Source organism: Pleurodeles waltl, chromosome 5, assembly GCF_031143425.1.
Source record: "Pleurodeles waltl isolate 20211129_DDA chromosome 5, aPleWal1.hap1.20221129, whole genome shotgun sequence".
NCBI classification, from domain to species: domain Eukaryota; kingdom Metazoa; phylum Chordata; class Amphibia; order Caudata; family Salamandridae; genus Pleurodeles; species Pleurodeles waltl.
The window spans coordinates 1,732,621,686-1,732,649,213 of record NC_090444.1 but is presented as its reverse complement, the minus strand read 5'-3'; the positions used below and the strand labels follow the sequence as shown (position 1 = coordinate 1,732,649,213).

The 27,528-nt window shown below is 42.1% G+C and overlaps 1 protein-coding gene across 1 annotated transcript in view; it reads right to left on the bottom strand.

Annotated features, from left to right (window-relative positions):
• The window catches only part of LOC138296720 (cytochrome P450 2K4-like), a 478,978-nt gene extending 451,798 nt beyond the window's left edge, over positions 1-27,180 (bottom strand). The window contains exons 1-2 of the mRNA XM_069236121.1: positions 27,136-27,180; positions 395-557 (exon numbers count right to left, since the gene is read on the bottom strand). Of these exons, the coding sequence (XP_069092222.1) occupies positions 395-557; positions 27,136-27,165 (193 nt within the window). The 5' untranslated portion in view covers positions 27,166-27,180. The remainder of the gene's footprint in view (positions 1-394; positions 558-27,135) is intronic.
• Between the last annotated feature and the right edge of the window lie 348 nt (positions 27,181-27,528).

Here is a 27,528-nt window from a genome sequence, read left to right as displayed (position 1 = left end):
ATATTTCGAACCTGAATACAGTATAAATATATTGCTGTTCCTTGTCTCATTTTGAGATAACATTGTTATGGTGTTTCCTACATCTTTTGCAACTACCATGTGTAGTTTATGTATCATAATCACCACCACCTTTACCCTGGCAATAAGTAAGGAATTCTGGTACTCTTTCGGTCTTGTTTGTACTATGTAAAACAGAAAATAAATTGCAGAACAAATACATAACAGCTCATTACATTGCAAAATAATTTGGTAATTTCTAACCTCTAGTCCTATTTTATGTATTACTGATCCAAATTCCAGATGTCATTGCTCTAGGGTTATCATTTGAGTTGAACAGTCAAGCCATTTTACTTCAACAATCTAATTTTTAAAAAAATGGTCAGAAAATACATACCGAAACCTTTATTTATGTCTTCCAAAATTGGAACATGTGCCCTTTCTCCAAACTCTAAGGCATGATGCACAAGAGCATCTTTCACCGTCTCGTAACCTGAGAGCACCACCATTTTCTTCACACCCAATTGGATGCTGAAAACAGAGCCATATTTCTTGGATAGCTGAAAAAAGAAAGAAAAGGTGTGATTTGCAAGCTAAGCTCAAACAGTTAATATGCTCAAAGCAATATGTTATGTCATGTTAACAGCTTTTATGTATCTCGCATAACCATATGGGGCTATGGAAATACTTATGATTTCGTGGGGACAAGGACAAATTTGTAAAAGGCAACAGAATAACCATGGGTCTGATTCACAAACTCCAGTAGTACTATTACCTACTACAATATGCAGTTCATTAACCTATAGGTGGAGTTCTCTACCCCTACCTCTCCTATCTTCTCTGTATGGCATCTCTGCCATGGTCGCATAGGCAAGTATGCATTTTCTTAGTAAATGTAAGGGGGGACCAGTGGAGTAGTGGGAACATAGAGAATAATTACTAAAATGGGTAGGTTAAGGGAAAATTAAGGAGGAGTTTAGGGTTGGACATGGTAACAAAAAACACAAACCAACAATCGAGTAAGAACACTTCAATTCAAAACCTGCACTTCTAAGTTTACCATTCCCATAACAGTGTCAATACAGGCTTAACTATTCAGGCTCAATTGCAGCCCAGTCCAGAAGTAATTCAGGCAGCACACAGGGAACGACCACTTATATTACAATACACTTCCAATGAAAACAAAGTAGGGAAGGAATTTAACCAAAGTTTACAGGGGCGCTATAATTAGGTTCTGAATTCACACACAAAACCATAGAAATTCACCTGCAGCCAGTCCCTGCAGTCAACCCCGTGCAGGCATCCAGCCATTCAAACACCCACTCGCCTAACCATATTGCCACTCAAACACCCACTCACACATCCATACAGCCACTCACGCACCCACTCACAGTCCCATACAGGCACCCACTCACAAATCTATATAGCCACTCACACAGCCTCTCAAACACCAACACATCCACCTCCGCACCCGCTCACTCAACCATACAGCCACTCAGACACGCACTCACTGATCCAGATAACCACTCGCACACCAACTCACAGACCCCGACAGCCACTTGCACACCCATTCACACACCCCAAAAATCACTCACACGCCCACTCACTAAAAAGTTCCATGGACGTTATAGTTATGAAATACCACAAAAAAATAAAGATTACAGGGACCTTATAGTTCTGAAATAAAATTTAAAAAGACATAGAAATTCACAAGAAAATCAGAGGCTACAGGGACATTAATAGTTAGGAAATAGAATTAAAAAAACCTAGAAGTTCACTAAAAAAGTAAAGGTTACAGGGGCAATAAAGTTAGGTTCAGATATTACACTCACAAAACTATGAATATTTAGCAGTTATAGTTACATGAGCTAACTATAACTTACACCCCCGCAATGCACTACTTATGACCTCACATATTACATCACTTATGACATGGTCAGTGACATCACTGATGACATCAATTAAATATGAACTTAACTATAGTGTCCCTGTAACCTTTTTTTTATTACCGGTGGCCACCAATAGGTAGTTATAGTTACAACCTAATTTCCATAGAAAAAGCATTTTTTGACTTGGCTATATCTTTGGCGCCATTTGATGAATCTCCACTACCACCTCAAAGTATGTAGAGGTGGTCCTTGCAGCACCCCCCTGTGCCCCAGGGACCACTATCTCCCCAGGGGCAACATACAATAAAAATATAAGAGGGGGTCCTATGGACCCCTGTCCCCTGGATACTGTTACCTACCTGAGGCTATTTTTAGTTAGTATGTGGTGGCTGTGCTGCCCCCCATTCCCCAGGGACCACTACCTCCCTGGGTCAAAATAGGAAACAAATATAAGGGGGGAAATGCAGAACCCCCATGCCCTGGGGAGCACCACCTCCCCGGGGCAAAACTGAAAACATGGAGAGGGGCTGTGCTGCCTACTCTTGGAGCCATAGATGGCCATGGTGATCACCACAACTCAGGGTCCGCTCCTAGTGCCTCCCAGGGTACTCACCCCCAGGAGGTAGCTGTTTGGTGTTGCTTGGCAGGAGCTGAAAGCTACCACTAAGAAAAAGCAAACATAAGTCTGCTTTCAGCAAGGTTGAGCTGTCAAAAAGCTCTTGCTTGCTAAAAGCAGAATTTTCATGTCTTTCCCTACACACTAACATGTGTGCAGGGAAAGAGATGAAAACATTGTTCCCACACGCAGGGAGCTGCTATTTAAATCAACTCCCTGCAAGCAGGAGCACTGTAGGCTCCTGCAGGAGCCAGGGAACAGGCTAGGATTGTGAGGGCTTTGAGGCTCCCCCGCCCGGTCCTATCACATTCATAATGGGATGGAAGAGAGAGAGAGAGAGAGAGAGAGAGAGAGAGAGAGGGAGATTTTAGTGCAATGGTTTCACCATACAGTGATTTAAAAGTGACACCCCAGCAAGATATATGCTTGGAATGTTATAGTTACCTTTTGATGCACAGCATAACAAAGTGATCTCTGGCCTACTGATAAAGCTCTTTGACAGTCACTCAGTAGGTTCAAGGTTCATATCCTGGTATCTCATGGTACTGTGCCTGTTTATTTACTAGTGTTTTGAATATTAAACATTTCTGGTGATGGAACATTTACATCTTTTTCCCATTACTGTCTTTAGATTGAATGTCATAGAGATGTCTGGACACTGTGAAGCATATCCGCAAGCCCCTAGAGCCACAGAAGCATCACTATTTGTGACGTTCTGGTGGCGCTGTGCACTGTGCCATATTTACAAGGTGCCGGTAAGCCACTTTTTGTGGCTTAACGTCATCTTGTAAATACTGCCCCCTTAACATGCAACACTTTTCGTGTATGGGGCATGCAATGGGTGTTGCTGTAGGCGTTCCACAGCAACACTCATTGCATTTCGACGCTATCCTGGATTTACAAGAATTCGTAAACCTGAGGCCAAAATCTAATGCCACCCTAAGGGTGGCATTAGCATGGCTCAACAGGGAGAAATGCTTTCATTTCTCCTCATTTTTTCTCTTTCTATGTGTGCTGCAGAATGAGCAAATCACCATTAAAGGTTGTTTTTGTGGAGGAAGGTTTCCCTTCCTAAACAAAAACAATCTCCCCTGCAACGCAACCAACCTTGCACCATTGCACTTGGGTGTGGGGTTGGTGCAGGGAGAAAGACAGGAACGTGCCGGATTCTTTCAAATATGGCGCATTCCTCCGTTTTAGAAGTTATGCAATGTGGCACTGCCAATTTTGGGACAGCGCCTGCGCTGCACCACTCCTAATAAATATGCCCCTATGTTCCAAGAAGTCAACTGTGGCTTAGTGGCTAAGGTCTCCCACAGAAGGTTGAAAGTTCCAGTCTAGGTGTGTCATTTGTCATTTCTCAGCATTACATTCTTTTCAACTTCAAATATTTAAGGTTCATACAGAAAGGTGATCTCAATCTTTTTAATTGTCAATTACATTTTTTTTCAACTTGTCAGAATATTTCTCATTGTAAGTGGTGCGGTATTGAGTGGCTCAAGGGGGGTTGGCTGCAAGTGGTTGGTCGGTGGTTATCAATAAAAAGTATAGCAATTAAAATTATTTTATTAAAAATACCATAGAAACTCACAGAAAAAAACAAAGGTTACAGGGGCGTTATTGTTAGATAATGGAGTTTAAAAGAAACATAGAAATTCCCTTAGAAAACCAAAGGTTAAAGAAATGTTATAGTTACGCTAACATTTTAAACATACAAAAGCATAGAAATTCACCTGTTATATTTAGAGTTATTTCAAGTAACTATAACTTGTGCCCTAAGGTAACTATAACTCACACCCTCGCCATGCACTAATTATCTCACATATTACAGCACTCATGACATCTTAGATAACATCACTGATAATATCAATGTAATATTTGCAGTAAAATGTTTGAGCAAAAAACAGCATGGCAAAGGCATGAGGTATAGTTACCCCAGGGCATGACCCGCCCCCCAGGGATGGGTAGTATTTAAAGATGGGCTGCAAACCCCAAGCCTATTTTAGCCTAGGGACTCAATTCCCTGGGCCTCTCATTATAATAGGTGGGTGCCCTGGTGCCCACCCACCGGCAACCCACACAAAGAACCTCTGAGCAGTAATTGACAACCATCCCACTCTGCTTCACAAAGTGAATACATTCTCTAGCTCCTGCGTCCACACACTCAAGATTCTCATGAAGACCTCCAAAAAGCTCCACACCAACATTTGTGAACCTGACGCACCATCTTGCAGTCGCTCTAGAATACTAGAGTAACATCTGCAGTCTCCCGCCCAGACTAACTGTGGCAACCTCCTCCCCTAGCATTATATTGGCAATACCTGGGATAGGCCCATGAGTGGGGGCTGCTTTCTGTGGGAGCAGATGGCATTCTTCTTTCAAGGCCCAAGCTGGTAGCACTCAAAGCACTTTGACTGGAAAAAGCCATAGAGTTTCTTCCCATAAAACTCTCCCTTCCTCTAGTCAGGATCAGACAGGGATTCCTTCCCCAGAAAAATTGTTTCAGGGTTATGACTCAGTTTCATTCAATGGCAAAAAGTTTGAGTGGCCACCGTCGGTTTTAATGGACACTTACCAAACTTTTTCAAAGTTGATGTTTTTCATAAACAAACTCCCAAAGCGGTAGTTTATTCCTGATAAACAAATAAAAAATAATCCCAAAATGCTTGGAGTTTCCTTCCAGGCAATATGAACATTTTGTTGTCTGTCCATTACACCCAGGATTTTCCTTCAATAGAGAAGGTCCTGTAATGTCCTTCCTCCAAAGGTCTCTGCTCAGTTGGGCTGTCGGAGTAAATCTTCCATCGATAAAGTCAACAGTGGCTCCATCAATGGAAAGCTTAAGGTATGTCTCTCTATAAATGAGGCAGGAGGACCTAAGATTTGGCAGATAAGTAGTCGTGAACCAGAGTCCCTGTCTGCAAAACTCTAAATTAGGACCTAAGTCTCTTTTTTGGAACTCAGCAGTCTCTACTGGGCAGCCTGAAGCTGCATCCAATGACTTACTTACTTATGCCTACTGCCTTTCTAGGGGTATAGGCCATCAGCCATGACTCTCCATACATCTCTGCACTGGGCTTTTTTTTCAATTTGACTCTAGGTGTAACCAATCTCCTTGCAGTCTGCCTCTGGGCCTTTGCATCAGGTTTTCCTGGCCTTCTCCTTTTCTCATGAAGGTTACAGGGCTGGGCTTTCCTGATGGTGCTTGATATGGGCTTGCGGAGGGTGACACTTAGCCAGCCCCAGCATCTTCTCATGACAATGTGCTCCATGGAGCTCTGTATTGTAAAGACAGTTCATCCATGGCTTCATTAAGGGATGTGCGGCAGGCACAAGAAATCTAATGCATCGATGATAATGCATCAGATTCTTCTCAATGAAGCATTCTCTGTTGCCCTGCTTGTTTATGACACTGTCCAGGAAGGTGAAAGCATCAACCTCTTTCAGTGTATCCCCTGCAAGAGTGACTGCAGTTTTGCTGGCCAGGTTAGCCTTCAGGGTCTTGGTTTTTCCCTCTAGATGTTGAGGCTAAGTTGTACTGATGTGGCAGCTACATTGGCTGCCTTCTCATGCATCTACAGATGGGTATGGGAGAGTAGGGTCAAGTCATCTACAAAGTCCTGGTCGTCAAGCAGCTTCCAAGGTGTCCACTGTATCCCAATTCTTCTCCTTGCTTTGGATGTCTTCATGATCCAGTCAATGGCCATCAGAGACAAAACAACCCTGGCAGACTCCTTTCCTCCCTTGGAAGGCTTCTGTGAGTTGTCCTCCATGGACTGTCACGTAGGTTGTCATTATTCTAATAAGACTACTGGATTTAGGCGGCAGAATCACCTGTACTGTGGGGGACTGAGTCTGATCCCGCACCAGGTGACACCTGCCAGCCTAACCTGGGCTGTTACCGGCTAACTAGCAGTGCCACCCAAGGACAGAGATGATTGTGGCAAACATGCGCATGACATAGGTGACTCCTCAGGGAATCGTGGTCACTCAGGTCTCATCCATTTCTCTCAGTTACATTAGTCTCCCAAAGGCCAAGAAAATCAGAGGCAGGATATAGTTCAATAAGGTTTTATTGAAATAACTTTATCTTAGATAATAAAGCATGTATTGCAATAACTAGGACGATGAAACTAAAGAGATAAAACTGTGACGAGGAGAGTAAAACACAAGAATAACCCTACCATGCTGTCACTATGGTTTGTGAATATATTTCCTACCTAAGCTAAGTTAGACCACAGCATGTTCAATTCTAAATCTCCCCTGGGAAGACGTCATCCCTCATACCTGAGCAAGGAGGCCTGTGGTCTAGGTAGACTCCTTTCCCACATGGGCCAGGAAGCAGGTAGTCTAAATAAGCAGCTGTAGCGAAGCAGTCAGCAATCTGCATACAGTCGTGGTCATCTGGATGGAATATGCCTCTAACGTGTATGAGGTGAAATTGTGTTTTATAATAAAACAGCTGATGTTCTGAGAAAAGCTCTCCACGTAAGAGTGTATGTGTTTCTGTGAATACTGGAGCCAAAGCATAGCACTTTTGTTGCCAACCTATCTGCACTGCAGCCTTGAAGAAAGTGCAGAGTGACTATTATAAGAACGTAGTGCTTGTCCTAGGCGAGGAACAACCAGATAGAGAATTCAAAACAAGACCACAAAGTGTGACTAATGTTACAATAATAAAATGAAGCAGAATAAGATACTGTATATCTAGGGTAAAGTGCATAACGGCAGGCCTGGATTATTAAAATAACATGTATAAAGCTATGGCTAAAATGGCTACACAACAGACTATCTTGCAGGTAATTCCCTCATAACAGTTCCTGATACTTCTCATGAGTTTATCTTGCACACCATCAGTCACTAGGGTGGTCTCTGACCTCATACGTAAAACTATTCTCCCGGAGACCGCCAAGTCAGATCTGGATCTCTCCATAATGCGTGCACATAGGGTACCATTTGTGCGCTCCACTAATTCAAAATATCCTCGTACTATTTTAGTTAATCTTGGGGATTCCAGGATTAAAGAGTAAATCCTCTCACAGGCAATCAAAAAGGAGCTCTTTGGGTCAGGAGATCTATTCAGCTTCCGCGTGTTTTCAGACATGTCGACCTCAGCAGCCAAATGACGATGTGAATTTGTGGGACTGATTGATGACTTCAAAAAATTTGGAACACAAGCCTGAATCGTTCAAGTAGCTAAGTGGAAAGTTCTGAGTAATGGCAAAATGCATATTTTTCAACGAGATCAAGAAGCCAAAGACTTTTTAACTTCTTTACAATGACATTTGTAATGACATATACCCATAAAGGGCAAGAAATAGACTATGTGGGGACAGTAGCGACTATTTAGGGGTTTATTCTCCCTTTTTTTTCCTCTTTTTTTATTGTTTCTTTTCTCTTTCTCTCTCTCTTTTTGTTTCGCAATTGTTACCGCTCGCAGTAATGCGTATCCTTTGGGGCCAGGCTCCCGGAGTGCTAAGTCAGTGCACTCAATTCAGGGTTGTTGGGGGGGTGCGATAGTTGGGGCACCAGTGGTGGGGCACTAGGCGGGGCAGGAGGGTGGGAGAGGCCAAGACGGGAAGGACCTCGCCGAGTAAAAGGGAGAGGGGCAAGAGAGGAGGGTGCACAGGGGGGGAAGGCAGGGGCAAGAGGGGGGATTACCAGGGGGTGGGGGAATTAAGAAGGAGATTGTACAAAAAAATCAGGTGACACTTAACCAGATTAACTATTTATTGGAAGAGAAAACACAAGGCAAAAACTTAGTTAAAATCAAAGTATCAGGACAATGGGGCAAGGCAACAAAGTTCAGCATCTTGCGAGAGGATGGGAATTAAATTAGGAATAGACTCCTGTAATCACAATGGGGCTTATAACAACGCAAAATTCTGCACTGTGGTAAACTGGTTAGAATCTGCACAGGTGCAGGTATTTCTCCTACAGGAAACACATTCAAAGATTAATGCTAGGCCGCCTAGACATCCGTCATATGTAGCCAATTCTTTTTATGCTTCGGCTGGTACTGCAGTACAGGGGGTGGCAATTCTGTTTTCTAGGAAATTTGTAGGGAGAATTAATAGTGTCATTCGAGATCCGCAGGCAAGATGTATAATAGTCTCCGTGACTATGGCAGGCAAAGAGGTTCACTTTGTAAGTTATTACAGTCCGATAGAGGACGACATAAATCCAATGAAGTCCTTATATACGTATCTTTCTCCTCTTCAAGGGTATTTTGTAATTGGCAGAGACTTCAATGCTATGCCAGATACTATGTGGGATTCATCATGTAAAAACAAAGTACAAAACAAACCAAAAACTTTGCAATTTCTTGCAAAATTGACGCAAGAGCTATCTCTAGTAGATGTGTGGCGTGCGGAAGAGTACACGTTATTCTAAAAGGTTCAATACGGCATCTAGAATCGACTATATTTTAGTGTCTTATAGGTTAAAAAGGTATCAAACAGGAATTTTTGCAAACTCTTTCTCAGATCACTCTGTTACCAGGGTCGATTTTGATGATTCTGAAGACTTGGGTGATCAGTTGCAACGTTCACCATGGCATTTGGAAAGGTCCCTCTTGACAGACGCAGATTGGGTAGCCAGTCTTAAAGGGTTAGTAACTGACTTTTTGAGGGTAAATAAGGGATCCACTTCTATTTTTTATATGTCTGGGGGGCCGCTAAAGCCTTCATACGTGGGGAGCCTACCTCTTTTAAAGCACATCTAGGAAAAATAGCTTGTAAAAAAAGCACTTTACTTCAAAAAGAGGTAGAACAGGCTCTAAAAAGAAAGCAAATATGCTCCAGTCCGGAGACAGCACAAGGGCTGGTAAGGGCCCAGGTCGATTTAAGAGATTTTTTTCTGTCAAAGGTAATTTTAAAAAGACATACTAGCTATCAACGTCAATGCGAAAAGAGTGAACATGCTGGTAGATTTCTGGCCTGGTCAATCAAAAAGAGTGCTAGTACTAGCTTAATAAAAAACATTTTCAATGAAGAACAGGACAGAATGGTTACACATTCTAAAGAAGTCGAGAAAGTGTTTTTATCACATTACTGCAAGTTATATACAGAGACATTACAAGCAAATAATTTGCAAATTAAACAATATCTAGACACAGTAACTCTACCAAGACTCGATTCGGAGGCACAGAACTTATTACTATCCCCTATTACTTCTCAAGTGGTTATTAAAGAAATAAGAGATGCTCCCAATGGTAAAACCCCAGGTAAAGATGGCCTTTTGGCAGAAATTTATAAAATCTTGCAAGATATTAGAAGGAGTGGAGGTTCCCTCCAAGTTTTCAAGAGCTATAGTGGTCAGTTTTATAAAAAAAAAGATAAACCACCAGAATATCCAGGTTCACATTGACCAATTTGCTTGTTAAATCAGGATTACAAAATGTTTACTAAAATATTGGCAGTTCGCGTGGCTCAGGTGGCATTGGTACTGGTACACGAGGACCAGTGTGGATTTCTGCCAGGCAGGTTACTATCTACAAATACTATTTTTTTAGTACAGGCCATAGACTATCTATCACATAGTTCCCATCTGGCAGTAATTATGATGCTCGATGCCAAAAAGACATTTGACTTAGTTAAATGGCAAGTGCTATTTTAGGTACTTGCAAAGTTTGGCTTTCCTGCAAAGTTTGTTAAGATAATACAGACTTTGTATATTGGGGCTCAAGCCAAGATTTCAGTTAATGCCCAAATATTAGGGTCCGTACAAATAACACAAGGTACGCATCAGGGCTGCCCTCTCAGTTTTATTTGCACTCTTCATCGAGCCCCTAGCCGCAGCGATTCGACAAGATGTAACTATTCAACCCCCTTTGCCCTCAGCTCCTAAAGTAAAGCTATTTACGGATGACATGATTTTGTATCTACGGGGGGATCAATATATTATTGATAGAACACTGGCAAAGATCAAGGCATTTTCAGAGTTAGGAGGGTATAAAATTAATCAGATGCTTTGCTGTGTAGTATGGAATCATCGGTCCTGCCGCAAGGTATTCGTGCTGCATCCCCATCATCCCATCCCATTAGATATCTGGATATATACATCTCCCCGAGCTCGGCAGATTTGTTCCAGTTGAATTACATGAGTGTTTTCAAAAAAATTAAAGGATTACTTCGTCAGTGGCAGGAGACTACCATGACTATTATTGGGAGGGTAGCATTGGTTAAAATGTCGATCCTTCCCTTATTGGTATTTGTTTTCTCAAGCGTGATTTTGCGAGTTCCAAAAATGTTTTTTGATATCCGAGACGTATTAATTACACAATTCACTTGGAATCGCAAGAAGCCCAGGCTCCAGCTACCAAAGCTATCTTTGGCAGTGGAAGATGGGGGATTAGCTCTCCCCAACATGATGGTGTATTATGAAGCAGCAGTGTTGGATTGGGCGCTAAGAGCAGCGCAAAAGCCAAAACATAATTTCTATTTTAATCAGATGCTGCTAGAATCCAACCTTCAATTTTCACGCTTCTTGAAATTCCCTTGCTTACCAAAAAGGGTCAGATATAAATTACTGGTTATGATTCAATTAACCATATTACAGATAAAGGACAAGTAACAAATTGACAAAGCACATTTTTTTTTACGAGTAAGGGATTTTTGGCTTTTAGGAGTCGAATTAACTCAAAGCAACACACAGCAATGGAAAGTGCTGGGCTTTACGACTAGAGGAATTTTATCTGCTAGATCAGTTGAAAACATGCAGACAGTGTGTAAGGGGGGTAAGTGATATTCCAGTTAACTTAAAATTCTCATATTGTCAAATTATGCTCTCCCTATATTCAGTGCGACAACCATCAAACAGCGTTAATAAAGCTATAGCTCAAGCTTTTTATGAGAACCAATTAGGTACAGGCAAATGGTATTAACTACTTCAGGACGCAAAGTCAACCAAGATAATTTCCCAGCTTTTGACACAAATAACCAATATAACAGGATATAAGATAGAGATGCAGCATTGGAGAAAGCATAATGAGGTGTCGTATAAAGCGCTTAGAGGGGCTAATTGTAAAAGGATTACTCTCTTCTCCAAGTGGTTGTTATATTATACCCCCGCTAAGATAAAGGAAATGTATCCAGGGACATCAGGTTTGTGTCCACGTTGTCAAAAATCTCAGGGGGACAGGATACATATGTGTTTTTCATGTGAATTATTGGTAAAATATTGGGAATTGATTTTTCAGAGGTTAAGCTCCTGGATAGGCCATGTGATTGCCCGTAGCCCATTTGTGGCTCTTTGGGGCATTACGCAGGATACAAACTTGTCAATTTCTTGCAGACAAATGATCATTGTGGGCACTCTAATAGCTTTATCACTGATTCTTCAGGCATGGAAATCACCAGTCCCCCCGACATAGACACAATGGCAAGTGAAAATGGAATCTACCAGGGTTAAAGAAAAATTGTACACTCAACGGGTAGGAACTATGAAAAGATACACGGGGATATGGGCCAAAATGACCAATATGTTGCTAACTCAAACGGAGAGGAGGGGAAGCAGTAGAAAGTTAGTGGGAGAAGATCAGAGAACCAGTTAAGTCAACTTGCCAGGATGTGTTGAGCCCCATGAAACACCAGTATAAAGAATGGATCTAAACTGAGATTATCTGCAAAGTCTAAGACCAGCCCATTCAACAGTCTTTACCAGACATAAAGCTAGCTGACAAGGACTTGAAAATCAACAGCAGAAGACTAACCAAAGAAGAAATATGGCAAGCCATCAAACATCTGAGAAATGGGAAGGCAGTAGAACCTGACAACACTCCTGCAATGGCACTGAAGTCAGACATTGAAACATCAGTAGAAAGTAGAGGGGAAGCTGAAGTCTTAAATTTTTTAAACTTTAGTATTAATGTAAAAGGTAATGTTAGGAGCTGGACGAATGTTTGTAATGTAAGTTTCACCTGCAGAAAATAAAATATATAAAAAAAAAAAATAGTTTATCTGGCACACCGTAGTAGAGTAGGAGTTTCCAAAGGGTCTCTTTGTCCAGCCTATTGAATGCCTTCTCATGGTCAATGAAGTTGACATAAACGGGTGAGTTGCATTTTATCGACTGCTCAATGATGATGCGCAGTGTTGCAATGTGGTCTGTGCAGGATCTATCTTTACAGATGCCAGCTTGCTGATCTCGCAACTGAGCATCGATTTGTTCCTTTATTATGTTCAGGATGACTCTGTTGAACACTGTGCCTAGGGTTGATAGAAGAGTTATTTAGAGCTATGTATTTATTCATGTCACCTTTCCTGGGGATCTTGATGATATATCCCTACTTCCAGTCCGATGGCACATTATCCTCCACCCAGATCAATCCGAACATGGGGTAGAGCATGTCTGCTGATGTTTCAATGTCTGACTTCAGTGCCATTGCAGGAGTGTTGTCAGGTTCTACTGCCTTCACATTTCTCAGATGTTTGATGGCTTGGTTAGTCTGCTGCTGTTGATTTTCAAGTCCTTGTCAGCTAGCTTTATGTCTGGTAGAGACTGTTGAATGGGCTGGTATTAGACTTTGCAGATAATCTCAGTTTAGATCCATTCTTTATACTGGTGTTTCTTGGGGCTTGACACATCCTGGCAAGTTGACTTAACTGGTTCTCTGATCTTCTCCCACTAACTTTCTACTGGGTCTCTGTCATCCTCTAGTTCTTGTAGGACTTGAAGCTTGTACCTGAGGGTGACACTCATCAATCTCACATCCTGCAGGAATCCCTGGAACATCTTGGCAATGCAGACATGGTTGATCTGATTCTCTGTTGAATGATCTGGTGACACCCATGTTGCCTTGTGTATTCTACAACCTATCACCAGACTGTTCAGGGCACAGAGACCTGCAAGACTTTCACCATTCTCGTTCATGTCACTAAGGCCATAATTACCCATGACTTCTTTGTACCCGGTGTTGTCAGTTCCAATCTTGACACTGAGGTCCCCATCAGAACGGTGATGTCTTTCTAAGGGTGTTTCTCCACGATGGACTGGAGTCTGTTGTAAAACTGTTTTTTTCCTCTACATTGCTGTCATTCGAATGTGCATAACTCTGGATAACATCCATGTTGATCTTCTTTTTCTTTTTGCGGAACGCCACTGTGATGATTCTGAGACTGTGGGGCTTCCTATTCAACAGAGCTTTTTTGGAGATAGCATCAGTGCTACTCCCTAAGTATGCAGGGCATTCTCTTCCTCATGTCCAGAACACAGCAGCAGTCCTGTAGCCAGTCTTTTCTGTCTGGACTGTGCCAGGCAGAGAAAGGTTGTATTTTTTCATCTCTGCTGCCACTTGGACCGTCTTGCCTGTCTTGTACATGGCCCTCGCATTATTTTTATTATTATTATTATTATTATTATTATTATTGCTTATTAGCACTGGAAACCCACCCAAAAAGGGGTTCCCAATGCTCAGCTACCATACAGGATATATAGACACAACACACCAAGATTAAAGCAGTCAGGTTTTCAGCTTCCTGCAGAAGAGTGTTAGAGAGCGACAGGCTCTCAATTCAGTAGGTAAGGCATTCCAAATGTTTGAGTCTAAGTAAAAGAAGGCACGGCTAAGCTTTCCTGATTTGATGAGGTCCAGCAGGGTCCTGGACCTCAATGCCCAATTGGCATATATAGTGACATCAGAGAATTAAGATAGCTGGGGCCTTAATTGGAAAGACACTTACGAAAATAACACAGTATCTTAAATTGAACACGAAATTCAATTGGAAGCCAATGAAGTTCTTGACTAGCTGTGGGATAGAATTTGGGGGATGTAATAGCAGTCTTGTTGCTGTATTTTGCACAATCTGGAGTAATCTAAGAAAACCTTTTTTGACTTACAGATAAAGAATATTTCCATTGTCCAAACTAGAAAATAACTAGAGCTTGAACTATGATTCTTTGTGCAGAGTAAAGGAGACATCCCATTCCATTCCATTTCATGACCGGATGGTGATGGTCATTGGTTGAAAGCAGGTGGATCAGCTTTGTGTATTCAAGGGATCTCTGGCTTTCACCAGAGGGTGTTATAGCTCTCTGTAAAGGAGATTCCCCTCTCCCCAAGGCTGGGATGTCTTTTGGTCTTTTGATTGCCATTTCTGTAGCCAGGATTGTTTTGCATTGTGGGATATCTAGACCCATGCATAACCCTCCTCTTCCATTTGCAGCTAGGCATGGGACCGGCCAAGCAGATTTTGTATTCGATGACGTCCTCTCAAAATCAAATACCTTTGCTGAAAGATGCTACTGAAGCTCCGGAAGTCCAAACATTTACTAAGTCTCAGTTTTTTTGATTTTCTGAAGTGGCTTCTCATGGCCTTTTCTAAGGCTTCCAGGACCTCAGGGACTGCATTTAGGGGCCAGCACTCACTCCAACTGAGGCTACAAATAAGGGCGAGTCCAGATCCAAATACACCCAGTCCACTGAACATTCCAGGAAAAAGCCCGCTTGCAGCATGCTATGTCTAGATAGTTACAAAATAGTTTATATCTTTGGAGTCAACTTCTCAGTCCTGGGAGCAGGTTCAGCCCTCAGGGCTCCCACAAGTCACAGACAGCCGCTCTAATCATCTTCTGTTCATCCAAAGAACCACAAGTATTCTGACTAGCTGGGGATGAGATGCCACATCTGTAGGTTTCATAGCTAGAGGGTTGTGGTGACTCCTGGACACTCCATCACCAGTGAGGTTTGTACTACAGAATATGGACAACATGAATGTCAACATAAATAAATATCAACACCACAATAGTGCAGACCACATACCGAAAATACACTGACCGTATGTAAACTACAATAGGATCAAAAACCATATCAGTAATAAAGCATATTGGAAATTAAAAATATTGTGGTAACAAATATAGGAATATACCTCATTGGCACTCCTATATTCATAATTAGACACCATAAAAATATTGAGAAAACAAAACAAATATGAAAATATACAAATATAAAGAAAACAAATCACTATAAACTTTCAACAGCTTCTGTGCCTGCTTTCAACTTAGAAGAAAGAAGCCAGTCACACTGCCCAAACACTTGCAGACTTTTATTAAAAAACTAAAAGCAAAAAATCAATACTTTACAAACTACATTCTAGTTCGGCAGTGCGCAGTGTGGGTTGGGTACAGGGACTACCCCTATAACCACCCAACTCAGCGACCTGCATGGCCTTCAGCTATGCACAGCGGGGTTGGTCGCAGGGCCTGGCCATTGGCCAGGCACTGCCGCTTACCCCTGCAAGCACCCAACCCCATGCCACAGACAACTTTTTAAGGTGGAACTGCAGAAAAAACGCCCTTGCTTTGCCTTGGCCTTACGCAAGAATATGATCACATTATGCATAGAGGTTCGGGGGGGTCCTTTTCGTAAGCTGTCTATCACCCTGGAAAAAGGCGGGAAGGCCTTGCATACACAAATGTATATTGCGTGGGGCCAAAAGGGCAGGGCTTTTAGGCCATTTTACAAGCTCATAGTATCACTACTTAAGATATGGCGCTCAAAAAGCAAGGATGCAAACACCTCCATCAAGGATTACAGATATCTTTTCAAGGTGGAACTGTAGAGAAAACACACTTGCTTTGCCTTGGCCATGAGCAAGACATTAGGATGATTTGTACTTTACAGAAGTAGGTGCTTCTTTGTTTGGTGGAGATGTGAATATATTCCTGTGCTTCAAGAACGCGTCTCCATAATCAGTGGGAAACATGCTCAGGGGCCTTTTTATAAGCTGTCCATCACCCTGGAAAAAGGGTGGGAAGGCATTGCATACCACCAATATATATGGGACGCCTTCTCTGCCACTTTACATGCTCACAATATCACCACATAAGATATCTTTTTCGAAAGACTAAGGAAGCAAATACCTTCATTGATTATTACAGATAACTTTTCAAAGTGGAACTGAGGAGAAAACACACTTGCTTTGACTTGTCATGCGCAAGACAAGTGTTTCTACGTTTGGTGGAGATGTGATTATATTTCTGTGCATCAAGAATGTGTCTCCAAAATCGTCAATAAACGCCCTCAGGATGACTTTTAGTCAGCTGTCCATCGCCCTGAGAAAAGGGCGGGGGGTGGGGCTCCTAGTCCATTTTACATGCTCATAGTTTTACTACATAAAATGGTGCTCTCAAAAGAGCAAGGAACCAAACACCTCCTGCGAGCATTACAGATAACTGTTCGAGGTGGAACTGCAGACAAAGCACACATCCTTTGCCTTGGCAATACGAAAGACGTTAGGATGATTTGTACTTTACAGAAGTAAGTACTTCTTTGTTTGGTGGATATGTAATCCTATTTCTGTGCATCAAGAATGTGTCTCCAAAATTATAAGTAAGTGTGTTTGAGGGGCCTTTTATTAAGCTATCCATCACCCTGGGAAAAGGATAGGATGATGTTGCATACCACTAATGTATATGGGGCAGGGCTTCTAGGCCATTTTCCAAGCTTGTAGTATCTCAACATAGGCTATTGCAGTCAAAAGATCAAGGATGCTAACACCTCAATTCTCAATTGAGGATTACAGATAACTTTTCAAAGTAGAACTGCAGAAAAAACACACTTGCTTTGCCTTGGCCATGCGCAAGACGTTAGGATTTTTTGTCCTTTACAGAGGTAAATTCTTCTTTTTTTGGTGGAGATGTAATCATATTCCTGTGCATGAAGAATGCATAATTTTCAGTGTATCCACTGATCCTCCATAAATATGTGCCAATTTTGTTTTAAAAACATGCTCTTTTGCCCTGGCACCATCCGAGAATGCCCCAGCACCATGGCTAGGGTGTTAGGGTACTTCTATCCTGCTCTCTCTTTTTCTTTACATTGTTTTTGGACTAAGCTGATGCCAAGTCACAAAATAGCTGCCAACACTTCCTGGTTGAAGTGTTGACAGCCAATCAGATCTCAGCATGAGATTTCCAGGATCTATGGAGCCTCCGCTCCCTAGACAGCTATATTTATTTTTCCTTTAATAGCTCTAAAACTACTGAAAGGATTTCTACCAAAAGCAGGATCTGTGCATCTGGATCTAGCTTCCTGCCAAATTTGGTGTAATTACTTTCAGTGGTTCGGGCTGTAGTCGTGTCTAAAGACTCTTTTGGAAAATGCATGGAGAAAAAGCATTTTCATTCCCTCACAAACTGCCATGGAACAGCCTCAATATGCTCAGAGGCGGTCTAAAAGGTTGCAACCAAATGTGATAATAAAATGTCATATCTTGCATTTTTGCTGATTTTATTCTCTGGGCCATTGGAAATAGTGGTCTAATTTCCTGGTAAGTATGATTTCTATGTTTGTTAGTTGACTGCACATTTTCTCTGTAATGTGTACACCAATAAAAAGAGTGGTCTAATTTATGGCAGTTACAATTTCTATGTGTGTCAGTGGGCTTCACATTTTCTCTGTCATGTATATGCCACGTAGAGGTGCATACAGTGGTGTTGTGCATCCTGGTGGCCTCTGACAATAGGATGATTACCACAGCCCAATAAGGGTGGGGGGGTTACGCCTTAAAGCAAGATATCTCAAAAACTGAAACTCACAGAGTTTCTGTTCAATACATATGTAGGGGCACAATAAATCAAGGGAGCTGTTGTAGAATACTTTGCATGTGAGCCCCTTACGTACAACATACATCATATTTGGTATCATACATGACTGTGCTTATACAGAATCAGGATGAACATATTTCAACTATGATATTATGTCCATGAAGAATGAGACTGTTCAATCCAGATTAGCCAACTAGCAAGGAAGAGTATGAATGCCCTTTCCTACTCTGTGGGAGTCAATGGTTCAAAAAACTGCCACAGCAATACTGTCTCTTTTTTTGAGGGGTTCACTTATTCAAAGCTCTCTGTTCAACCAGTCCTTTTTCGTACACCCTTTATGAACAGACAAGTACAGGGTATTTGCATGATACAGTGGAAAAACATGAGACAAACAAAAGAAACACATTCCAGCTTTAGTTCCTGTATTAGTCCCTATATACCTGTCTTGGACTGAGAAATCACCTCCCAGTCAGTTGTGCCTATGGGATTTAATCATTTAGACTTAGACTCATACTTGATATTCCATAGATCCATCTCTGTTGATGATGATACCTTCTCAATTATGTACCACATGAATTCATTTTTGGAGAGTCCCACTGTTGGACCAGGCACTTTTTGCAGGGTCATCCCCAATCTTTTTGCCTCCTTCCTCCTGTTTTTTCTGACCAGTTTTTGTTGGCTTTAGGTCTCTGGGCACTTTACCACTGCTAACCAGTGCTAAAGTGCATATGCTCTTTGTGCAGACTGTATTAGTGATCGGCTTTTCCATGACTGACATATGTGATTTACTAGTAAGTCCCTAGTAAAGTGCACTAGATGTGCTCAGGGTCTGTAAATCAAATACTACTAGTGGGCCTGCAGCACTGGTTGTGCCATCCGGAGAAGTAGCCGTGTAAACATTACTCAGACCTGCCACTGCAGTGTCTGTGTGTGGAGTTTTAAACTGCCAATTCGACCTGGCAAGTGTACCCACTTGCCAGGCCTTAACCGTTCCTTTTTATACATGTAAGACACGCCTAAGGTAGGCCTTCGGTAGCCCCATCGGCAGGGTGCAGTGTATGTTAAAGGTGGGACATGTGCTGATGTGTTTTACATGTCCTAACAGTAAAATACTACCAAATTCGGGTTTCACTCTTGCAAGGCCTATTTCTTTCATAGGTTAACATGGGGGCTGCCTTCAAATATCTTTTAATTGCAGTTTCCTTTTGGGAGCAGATTGAAATTTGGAGTTTGGTGTCTCTGAAATCACAATTTAAAAATACATCTTTTGGTAAAGCTGGTATTTAAATTGTCAGTTTGAAAATGCCTTTTTTAGAAAGTGGGCATTTTCTTGCTTAAATCGTTCTGTGACTCTGCCTGTTTGTGGATTCCCTGTCTGAGTCGGACTGACAGTTGGGCTGTTTGTAAATCCCCTCTAGACAGTGAGACAAAGGGAGCTGGGGTGTAGCCTGCATATACTGATGGGCCATCTGAGCTAGAGTGGAGGAATGAGTGATCACTTACACCTGAATGGGCTGTGTCTGCCCTAACACAATGAAGTCTCCATCCCTCTGGTGTGTGTCTGGGGCCTGGCCTGGCCAAGTCAGGATCCTGTGAACAACAGAGACTTTCCTTTGAAGTTTGCCTAATTCAAAGGCAGAAAGGGGTTTAAGTAGTGGACCCAAACCCCCAGATATTTAGATTATTACTGGAATCAAGAGGAACCCCTGCAATGGAGAAGAGCTGGAGGAGGAGTACTGCCCCTTTGCCTGTAACTGTGCTTTGCTGGGTTTGCCTGAAGTTGCTGCTTATGCCTGAAAGAGGACAAAGACTGGACTTTGTGGTATATTCCTGCTTGTGAAGAATCTTCAACGTCTTGGATTGAGCTTGCCTCCTGTTTTGAAGTCTCAGGGCCATCAAAGACTTCCTCTGCCAGCACCTGGACTCTCTGCTGAGACTCCTGCCCTGCCAAGTGGTACCTATTCCAGTCTCTGGGCCCTTGAAAGGTGAAGTTGGCAGAACAAAGACTGAAATCCATGCACAGACCACCGTGCAAGGAAAATTTTGTCGCAACACGGCTGAAAAACTACACGCTTTCCGCTTCGCATATAAAAGCAACACTCCACCTGCATCATGGCTGGGAGATCCCCGCATCGCGGCTGGAGAAATGACGCAACACCCACTTGCGGCTGCTGCTAACAATGCAAACCCTATGCAGCGTGGTTTTCCAACGACCGGATTTCTCACACAATGATCGCTGGCCGCCAAAAGTTAATGCAAACCTGCACTGATCCGAGGTGCCCATCCAGAAATCGACCCATCGCTCTGTTGCAGAAGAGAAAAATGACGCCGCGCCCACCTGATCGGAGAAGAAAGTGACACACGGTCTCGCTTGGGAGTGAGAAAACTACACATTGCTGACTTTTTCGACCACATTCGCCCATGCGGCTTTCTTTCTGATGCAACCCAGGTACTTTGTATAACAACAACCTTTCTATTGTTTCATATAACGTAAGACTCTTATTCTTTTTAAAATTCATATCTTGACTTGTATATGTTGGATTTGTGCCATTTTGGTCTTGTTTGATTTGGATAAATATTGCCTATTTTTCTAAACTGGTGTGGTGTCCATTTTGTAGTGTTTTCACTATATTACTGTGTGTGTTGGTACAAATACTTTACACTTTGCCTTTGGGATAAGCTTGACTGCTGGTGCCAAGCTACCAAGGGGATGAGCAGGGGATAATCTTCGGAGTGTACCTCCCTTACACTGACTAGAGTGAGGGTCCTTCCTTGGACAGAGTGCAAACTGAATGCCAACCACATTTTTAACACCCACAGATACAAAATAATGTGTCAATTTTATGATCTTCTTTTGGCACCTAAAAGTACTTCTATGTTAATTGATGCATATTTTGATTTTCCTTGTTGTCATGCTTATGTACTTAAGGCGGCAGGAACAAATCAATATATATACCACATTGGAGCTATCGCAGTTAATATGCTGTTTTAGAATACCACGGTGTTCTTAAATAAACCAAGGTCCTGTTCCTTTGTTGGTTTTGTGTAGGAACAGATAATGCAGTGTCCACATGGGAAATGATCCACTTCCAAAGGGAGGGTCCATAAAGTGTTTTTAGTAGGATTCTTGATGTTTTGTTTCTTTGGTTTTGTGTGGGCCAGAAGATCTCTTAAACATTTGCCTCTCTTAAAGGCAAATAAAGGTTTTTCAAAATCTAGTTGTCCCAAATTCAAAATCCTCTAATGTCTCAAAACTAACGTCTTCATTTGATTCGAATAAGTGCCAAACATGGTGGCACATATCATGTGGTCTTTTTAGGGTTTTCAAAGGTCTGTAGTAAGAAATCTCTAGAATTATTATGAACTCTTTTCACCAGCAGATTGTCCCTCAGGGCTTTTGGAAAGAAACTGCTGTATCTTAATAGTATGTTGCAATCAGTTGATTTATAACACACATCCGTTTTTATAGAGGTCCCATGGGCCCAGACCCTGGGGTCAAAAGATGTAATGGACTCTTTATTGGTTCATTTGGTCCATGATTTTTGTATGATTTTTAATGGTAATAGTGCACTTGAATCACAGGTTGTGATGAAGACCGCAGTGTTGAAACCAGTTAACACTAAATAAAAGCCTCATAACTCACCCTAGAGTGCAATCGTGCCATGCTTTTATGTATATAAATAACCCGTGCCCTAAGGTAAATATAAAGCCCGCCCCCGCCATGCACAGTTTTTTCATAAAAAAATGTACTGCAAAATTAAATTGATATTTTCAATGATGTTATCAAAGATGTCATGATTGCCATCATTTGTGGGGTAATTAGCAGTGCATGGCGAGGGCACGAGTTATAGTTATCTTAGGGAATGAGTTATAGCGCCAGATGTAAGAAGCTATTTAGCATTTTTTTACGGGCCGAATGAATATTTTGGCCCATAAAGAAAAGCTAAAGAGCCTTTTGGCATGTACAAAGGCTGTTTGGGAATCTCAAAATGCAATTTCTACCCTGTAGAAATCTCATTTTGCGACACCCAAATAGGAAATTGCAAATAGGGATTTCCTATTTGTGATCTCCTATGCACATGTACAAAGCGTTTCCTAAATGCAAATTGGGCATTTAGGAAATGCTGTTACCACCGACTCAAAGTTGATGGTGTGATCATGTGCAATTTGAAAAAAACACTCCAAAATGTTTTTTTTTTAAGTGCAATAAAGTGCACACATGCCCCTAGGGCATGTCTGTGCTTTACATGTGCACCACTGTTTTGTGGTGCAGTAAAGGTGGGCCTTAGCTTAAATGTCACCCTTGCTTTAGCATTACCTAATTTGCAATTTCCTATCAGTAAATTGCAAATTAGGAAATGCTAAACCATTTGTACCGATGAGCCCTTATGAATAAATAGTTTGGCATTACCTAAATAGCAACTTCCGAATAGCGATCCCTACACTGTAGGAATCGCTATTAGGGAATCTCTGTTTTAAGGAGTCGCTATTTAGAAAATGCAAAATAAGTATTTTGTAAATCTGGTCCCATAAGTACGCTTTGGGAAAAGATATAAGGGTGAAATCACGGATCTTAATTTTCAGCTTTAGCAAATAAAATTAGTATGAGAAGTCTATGTTTTATTTATTAATCTATAAGGTTTTCAACTGATAAACTAATGAGAGTAGGATAAGGCTTATCATTTGTCACAGAAACTAAAAGATGATAGACAGGTCAGGCGTAAGATATGACATTACTGAAGCCAGAAAGAGAGCAATGTGGTCAATCTATGGATGAAAAGCCCAAAGGATAATGTGTGATTGTTTCACCAATAGCAGTCATTTATAGGACAGAAATCACAATTATGTTTGAGAATCTTTTCAGCAATTAAAAATCGACCTAGAGCTAATCCAGAACTGGATGGCAAGCACATATATAAAGCTCAACCCAACTCAGATAGTGAGAGCACCAAATACCTATAATTCACATTTCACTATCCAATATGAACACAGACACCTTCACTCTTCAGCTGAAAAAAATGTAAAATCACCCAGTGTAGCAGTAAACAGGCTTGTATTTCAAAGAAAACATCTCCAAGAAATACAAAAAAGCATTGAAAAATGTAAGAACCGTTCTACTAAACACCGAATTCCGACTACCTAGTAAGCTTTGCCCTCTAGCGCCCAAGAGGAGGCAATTATCTGCTCAATAGACTCCCCAACAACACATAAACTCCACTTAAAGGCATCACATTTGCTGTGGCTCATCTCATTCAGGGTCTGAAGAAGTCTGACCACATCACAGCAACAGTGAAGGGACTGCATTGCCCCCATCCTCATCCACTTTCAAGAACATATACAAGACATTCTGATACAGCACACCTGTAATGAATTGAGTAATTAGTAGAGGGAAGAAAGTAACCACCTCAAGTAATTATCACAATCCTTGTCAGGGTGAACCACTATGGTCACTAAATAAATCTGAGCTCAACTCCCTGGTAGCAATGGCAGAGAACAGAAAGGCTTAACTTAGAGCCAATATGTAAAATATGTATGCAGTACCAAAAAGTATTAAAGTCAAAACACAACACAAGAAAAATCCCAAACTAATTTATCAAAATCGAGGTCATTGTAGTGAATAAAATGGTAGCAAAGTGACAAAAATCCAATACAGGAAAGCAGAATTATGAATTTTTAGAATTTAAATATAAAAATAGTTTGAAAAAGTGTTAAGTGCCAATAGCAAGCATCTGGGTGCGTATGACCTATGTCGTCACAATTTAAGGCTGGCAGTGATGGAGCCCAGATCAGATACAGAAACCAGGTTCAACCCGGTCAGAAATTTTACCTTCAGGCTTAAGGCCTGAGTTAGCATTTGGCAGATGGGTTACTCCATCACAAACATGACAGGTAACCCATCCGCCACATAGCAGGCTACTGTGGGGCAGAGGAAATGTGGAATGGCTGGGAAGGCAGTGGCGTAACAAAACTAGAGGGGCTTCCCTGCAAGGAACATGGAGGAAGCCCCTGCACCAGACTCACTCGGGAGCTCTCAGGCCAGGGTGCTGTAATTAGGGGGCCCCTGGATCTCAGGGCCCCTCCGGCACCACAGGGGCTGCAGAGGCATTTGTTACACCACTGTGGGGAGGGTGTCACGGGAGAGAGCAGGTTGTTGTAATTTAGAGGGAACAATCCATTCCCCCCTACAGTGACATAACACAGGCCCCATCAGCCCCTGTGGCGCAAGGGGGGGCCTGAGCTCCAGGGGGCGCCCTCAGCACAGCACCTGGCCTGAGTGAGTCTGGAGGGGGTCCTCCATGTTCTTTGCAGGGGTGGCCCCCTCCAGGTTCATTATGCCACTGTTCCCCTATATCTGTAGGAGGAGGAGGAGGTGCCCACACCCCCTACCTGATCATCATACCCTTTTACCAGCTGTATTTTCTAGCTGGGAAATTTGAGGTTGGTATTCCTATTTTTATAAGTGTTGGAACTATGGACCATAGGGGTGCCAGCTAGGGAATTGCTCCTTCTGACTCATAATCAGGCCCTGTGTTTAAAAGTACAGAGCAGCACTGATTAATTTACCTTCTGCCAGAAAAGTAAGTCAATTATTTAAGACAGATGAAAAGATAAATTTTGAAAACATTAACCTTTATATTTTGTTTTTCTTTACTTGGTACCTCTTGAAGAAAGACTACTTTACACAACTGAATTATCATACCGATATATAGGGCCCTATTCACAATATTTGTTCTTTTTCCAGCTGGATTGTCTAGCTGGTAAATTTGAGTCTGGTGTTCCTGTTACCACAAGTGTTGGAGCAACTGACCAGTTCTAATCAGATGGAGAAAGGTGGCACCCAGGGATATTGCTCCCCTGACTCATAATCAGGCCCTGTGCCTGAAAGCACACAGCCACACTAATTAATTCACCTTCTGCCAGAAAAGTACGGATGCAAATATGAATTTGCAAAGCACCGACCTTCATATTTTGTGTTTCCTTACTTGGTACCTCTTGAAGAAGGAATATTTTACATAACTGAATTATCATACAGTTTTATAAGGCCATATTCACAAAGGTAAATTTAAACATGTGAAATTACTCTAGTGTAAATTTAATCTTACAACTAGGAATACGTTTACATTGGTTTGCTATCTACCAAGTGGAGATCTTTGCACATAGGTTGGTGAATAACTTGTTAGTACATGTGTAGTACTACTGTGGGACTGCTTTACACACTACAAAATGCAGTTTGTTAATAGACCCCAAAGTTTATGAATACTTTCCTGACCTGCATGTTTAGGCTTTCACATTTGGATGAGAACCATCTGCATCTCTATAAAATCTCTAAGTCACAGGCATATATTAAATCACAGCAAATTCAACTTTTATCTCTGTCCTTCTGTTTCTTAAGCTGAATATTATTTAGAAGGCTAAAAATTACATACTTTAGTTAAACATGGGGTGACCAATATTTTCTGGTGTCCCGTTCATAAATGTCATTTTTGACACAAATATGAATAATGTTGCAGCGATTCATTTGATCAGGCTAGTACATATAGGTGGTCATTCTGACCCTGGCGGTCTTTGACCGCCAGGGCGGAGGACCGCGGGAGCACCGCCGACAGGCCGGCGGTGCTCCAATGGGGATTCCGACCGCGGCGGTAAAGCCGCGGTCGGACCGGCACCACTGGCGGGGTCCCGCCAGTGTACCGCGGCCCCATTGAATCCTCCGCGGCGGCACAGCTTGCTGCACCGCCGCGGGGATTCCGACCCCCCCTACCGCCATCCAGATCCCGGCGGTCGGACCGCCGAGATCCGGATGGCGGTAGGGGGGGGTCGCGGGGCCCCTGGGGGCCCCTGCAGTGCCCATGCCACTGGCATGGGCATTGCAGGGGCCCCTGTAAGAGGGCCCCTACATGTATTTCACTGTCTGCTGCGCAGACAGTGAAATACGCGACGGGTGCAACTGCACCCGTCGCACAGCTTCCACTCCGCCGGCTCGATTCCGAGCCGGCTTCATCGTGGAAGCCTCTTTCCCGCTGGGCTGGCTGGCGGTCTGAAGGCGACCGCCCGCCAGCCCAGCGGGAAAGTCAGAATTACCGCCGCGGTCTTTCGACCGCGGAACGGTAACCTGACGGCGGGACTTTGGCGGGCGGCCTCCGCCGCCCGCCAAGGTCAGAATGAGGGCCATAATGAGCAAAGTAGCTATTCAACAGAATATTGAGTAGTGAAAGAGGGATGTTCATGATTAAGTGAGAAACTTTTACTGCTGTGTATTCTTAATGGCCATTGTAAATGTTCTTAAAATCACTGTAAAACATGCTATTAGATATTGTGTACTGCATTTACACCCAGGGATATTTCAAATATATCTCACAGATAATAAGCAATGATCTATGTCCAATAATTTTCTCGCCTACATGCAGTGCTTAATTTGTGTAAGTGGCTGCCACTGGCTCTTATTCTTGGGGACCTAGACTTATTTTTCATTAATAGACTTTGACTTATTAGAGAGAAAGGCAGGAGGAAGGAGGAAATGATAGGAAAACAAAGACACAGGGAGAAAGCATGCATAAAAATGAAAGTGCAAGAGTGAGATTAAGAGACAGAGGGCCAGAAGTACAAAGGCCTTTTGCATTTAACGGGCGAATTGCAATTTCGGGCGGTTAAGAAATGCAAAACAGCCTTCATCCATGTACAAAGGCCTTTAGGGAATCGCAAAATGCGATTTCTACCCTGTGGATTTCTAAGGAATCACAATTTAGGAACTGCAAAATAAACATTCCGCACACCTGGCCCAGAAAGTGTAGGGTGATGGAAGAAAGAGGGCTGAGGTAAAGTCAAGACAAGGCTGACATAATTCAGCAAGTCGATATTTGGCGACCAAGGTGTGAGATGATAAGAAAAACTGTAAGCCTCTGCACGTGTTATTATTATTATTACTGGTATTATTATTAGTGTAGTAGTATTATTATCAGTGTTATCATTTTAAGTGGTAAGGATTTACATGTTTTAAATCGTTGGTTAATCTTGAAATGAAAGCAGGATGATGAAAACACATATTTATCGTTTTCTTTAAACATTTGGATGAAATGAACACATTACCTCTATAAATGTTTTCTGCGGTCTCTTCATGTTTATCAGATGTAGGTTTCCAATCAGTGGGAGTGGTCTTGGCCCAGGTGGAAAGTTGTTCGCGATGCTCCTGTTCCACGCATCGTATGTAGTTTTTGCAGTAAGAAAGATTAACATAACCAAAATTACTATAATAAATCCTGCCAGGTACATTTCCTTTTGGGCGCTAGTAGGTATATTTTTCCAGTAACCAAATTTCTTTCTTAGTTGAAGCTATGTCTGTGAACAAATTTGTACATGTCCGACTGGAAACGATCCCTTTATTTCACCCAGGGAATGATCTCTCTGCGTCTTTCAAGCTCTTGTACACAACACCCAGTCATAGTGCATATTGTTTAATTATTAGCAAAAGAAGTAACATTC